The sequence below is a fragment of the Morus notabilis genome, unplaced genomic scaffold (genome assembly GCF_000414095.1).
Source record: "Morus notabilis unplaced genomic scaffold, ASM41409v2 Scaffold681, whole genome shotgun sequence".
NCBI classification, from domain to species: Eukaryota; Viridiplantae; Streptophyta; class Magnoliopsida; order Rosales; family Moraceae; genus Morus; species Morus notabilis.
In genome coordinates this window covers 78,387-81,862 of record NW_010356641.1, presented here as the reverse complement: position 1 = coordinate 81,862, position 3,476 = coordinate 78,387, and the positions used below count along the sequence as shown (strand labels likewise).

The 3,476-nt window shown below is 37.1% G+C and overlaps 1 protein-coding gene across 3 annotated transcripts; it reads left to right on the top strand.

The window, feature by feature from the left end:
• The first annotated feature begins 390 nt into the window (after positions 1-390).
• LOC21386314 (dynamin-related protein 12A) lies at positions 391-2,491 on the top strand. Of its 3 annotated transcripts, XM_024167970.1 has the most exons (5): positions 391-713; positions 992-1,055; positions 1,149-1,256; positions 1,705-1,755; positions 2,460-2,491. In XM_024167970.1, the coding sequence occupies exons 1-5, from the start codon at positions 585-587 to the stop codon at positions 2,465-2,467; spliced, it is 360 nt and encodes a 119-aa protein (XP_024023738.1). In that variant the 5' UTR covers positions 391-584; the 3' UTR covers positions 2,468-2,491. The 3 variants fall into 3 exon arrangements, with proteins under 3 accessions (XP_024023738.1, XP_024023772.1, XP_024023694.1); XM_024168004.1 differs by lacking the exons at positions 1,705-1,755; positions 2,460-2,491 and adding an exon at positions 1,808-2,318; XM_024167926.1 differs by lacking the exon at positions 2,460-2,491 and having other exon boundaries at positions 1,705-2,318.
• The last annotated feature ends 985 nt before the right edge of the window (positions 2,492-3,476 follow it).

Genomic DNA, 3,476 nt, shown 5'->3' with positions numbered 1-3,476 from the left:
TGAACTTAAGGCATTGAGCTCAATGTATTGAACTTATGGCATTAAGCTGGAGGTACTGCGATTAAGGTATTGAGCTGATGGCATTTGAGCTCAAGATATTTAGGGATTATTTTTTTAGAGTGTAATTTTTGAGTTGAATTTGAGTTATAACTTGAATTGAAATTGTAACTTGAATAAAATTAAAACTTAAAAAAACGTGAACTTAAATAAAATTAGAACTCAAATTATCTTTTTTTGAATTTTTTAGACAAAAAAACATACCCTAGTTAAAGGCATTGAGCTCGAGATACTGAGCTCAAGGTATTGAGCTTAATGCATTGAGCTCGAGATACTGAGCTTCTTTAACAATTTGTGTAAAATTTGGGCTCAAAATCAGAAGCAGCCCAAAGGCCGCTTCTGATTCTAGATTGTGCGGGAATCCACCGTCATTTAATAAAAATTTCATTAATTCCCAAACTATCCCTCTGTCTCCACCGCAAATCTCTCTCTCTCTCTCTACTCCGCCGTTCTCAGATCCAGGTGATCTGAGCCCGTCGACACAGTCGCCGCGGTTTCGTTCCGATCTTGGTAGCGATAAGTGAGAGATGGAGAATCTAATCTCTCTGGTGAACAAAATCCAGAGGGCTTGCATGGCTCTCGGCGACCACGGCGAAGCCAGCGCGTTGCCTACTCTCTGGGACTCTCTCCCGGCGATCACCGTCGTTGGTGGCCAGGTTAGCTTCCCGATCTCCCCACACCGACTCGACTCTCTTTCTTAAAGCTCAGACTTTCCGTGATCAGAACTTGGTCGGATTATATATAGATATTATTTAATTCTTAGTTGATACTTGTATATTTTGCATTTTAGGCAATTTTTTGTATGTTTGATTTATATTAGTACGTTGATGTTATGTTAAATATCAATATATTGATGATCTGCTATAAATTAATCATGTTAATAATTTTTATATCAATATTAATTGCTTCCTCACAATCGTACGGTGTTCCACAGAGTTCAGGAAAATCCTCTGTGTTGGAGAGTGTTGTCGGCAAGGACTTTTTACCTCGTGGGTCTGGTAAGTTTCGCGTTGATATTATTAGATTTAGTGTGGCAATGAGATTCAATTATATAGAAGATTGTGGGACTGATGCGTGCAAAATATGTGCAGGAATTGTTACTCGGCGTCCTCTTGTGTTGCAACTTCATAAGATTTCTAAAGGCAGCAGAGAATATGCGGAGTTTCTCCATCTCCCAAGAAAAAGATTTACTGATTTTGGTAATTACTTTATTATGAACTTCCCTTTTTGGACTTATGTTGGAATGTGATTGAATCGATTCCATCTTGCTACTTGTGAATAAAGTCTTACTCAAGCTTCTATGTTTGCTCTTTGGTTTAACTTATTACATGCATCTGAATATAGAATTAACGACCTATTAAATATGTGTGTGTGTGTGTGTATTTTCCTTTCTGGGTGTTTGGAGGCACCACTCTTTTGAGAGCTAAATGTATGTAGTTAATGAGTTATATTCATTTTACATGACAATGTTGATTATATCTGTGAGGCACCACTCCTCTAGTGTTCCAATTCATCTTAGCGTCTATTCTCCCAACGGTAAGATGAAGGTTGAATTTGTATTCATTTTAGGGCAGTACACTAGCATTGAAGTGCAGTTTTATTCTTAATTTCAATTTGACACGTTCTACTGTTGCTTGATGATGGCAGTTGTCAACTTGACCCTTATTGATCTTCCCGGGCTTACAAAAGTAGCAGTTGGTAAGTCTGACAACAGTTGCAAGTCATGCTCATGCATATTTTCTCGTTGCAGATGGAAATGGCTATTTCTGTAACAACAACAGGAATTGCTAATATTGCGGATGGTAAAATGGGGTCTAGTATGGGCAATCCAAATAGTAATTTGCCAAATTTTATTTCACCTTTTAAGAGAATGAAAAAAATTTTAAGTGAAGGCTCTTCATCCTCTCATGGAATCTCCACTGCAATTGGATCAAGAAGAGTAGGGTCTCGCCAGATGCTCCCAGATGCGGTTTTAGCTCTAAAGTCGTTAATGCCCCTTAAAGAGGAGAAAGTGAGTTTTGGCTCCTTTGACATCTCAACTGATGAGGAAGTTAGGCATGGGCTGAAAGTCTTTTCAAACTGGCCAACCTTTCCACAGCTTTATTACAAAGGGGAACTCATAGTGTTCCGATGCTATGATATGGATTTCCGATATAATTAATGTTTCATACTCCAAATTTTGATAAATCTTAGCTACCAATTAGTTTTGCTGCTTCTTTCTTTTTGTCATAGCTTATGTAGTTATGGATATATATGTTTGCAAGAACTATTCCTTTCTGAAATAATATATCAATGTGTGTATTTTGAAATGATATTTTCATTTGCTCTTTTTTCTTGTGTATGGGTATCAATGTGTGAATTTACTCATTTACGTGTGTGTGTGTGTGTATGGATATCAATAGGAAGCTGAAGACCACCAACTAGGAAGTTGAAGGCCACATACAAGGCATCAAGGCCCAACTTGTTTATGTAATTTGGTCATTTGACGATCAAGCTTTTAACTTGTTTATGGAATGTACATTTTTGTTCAACAAATTGATTTCTCACTAATATTTCTTTTAGTTGTAATTATATTGTGAATGAATAAATGAAAAAAAGAGAGAATTAATTATCATAAATTTATTGTTAAAAAACTCAAAATCATAGCATTATGTTTTTTTTTAAAAGTTAAATAAGTATTTCTAAATACCAAAAATAATTATATATATTTAAGTTTCATACCATGTCTATTTTGGTCATTTTACATACCCACAACAATTCAACCTCAAAATTTACCAGAGGCTATTACACTAATTTTGGAACCAGCACAACTACTATAATTACAGTTTACCAAACACTCAGTTACTTCTTGTAACAGTTGTTTCTTCCTTCAGCACAACTAAAAGCAATTTTTCTAAAATCCACAACACTACCAAACTAAGCCTAAGTTTGATCTGCAAATGCTATGTTTTGTAGAACCTACTATGATTTTGGTTTAAATTTATACTTAATTTTTGTTTTGAATTAGTATAATTTTGAAATGTTTAGTTGTATTAGATGAGAAATAGGATGGTATGAGGAAATTATCCCTAGTGGAAAACTTCCAATTCCGGTCTCATTTCTCCGCAAGTAGAGATAGAGATGTCAAAAGGGCCGTGCCGGGCCGGCACGGCCGTTCTAACCCCAAGCCCATGGCGGGCCTGGGCCGTGCCTGGCACGACCCTGCACAGTGTAGGGTCGTGCCAGGGCCGGCCCTAAGGAGAAACCCTCAGGCCCAGCACTGGCCCTTAGCCCTAGTCCATAAGGGCCAGGGCCGGGCCTGTGCCTAGGCCCTTCACGGGCCGGCCCTGGCCCTTTTAATTTTTTTTTTCAATATTTAATTAAAAAAAAGAAAATATATCATATGTCCCCAAAAGATGTGATTTTATTGAATTGAGATA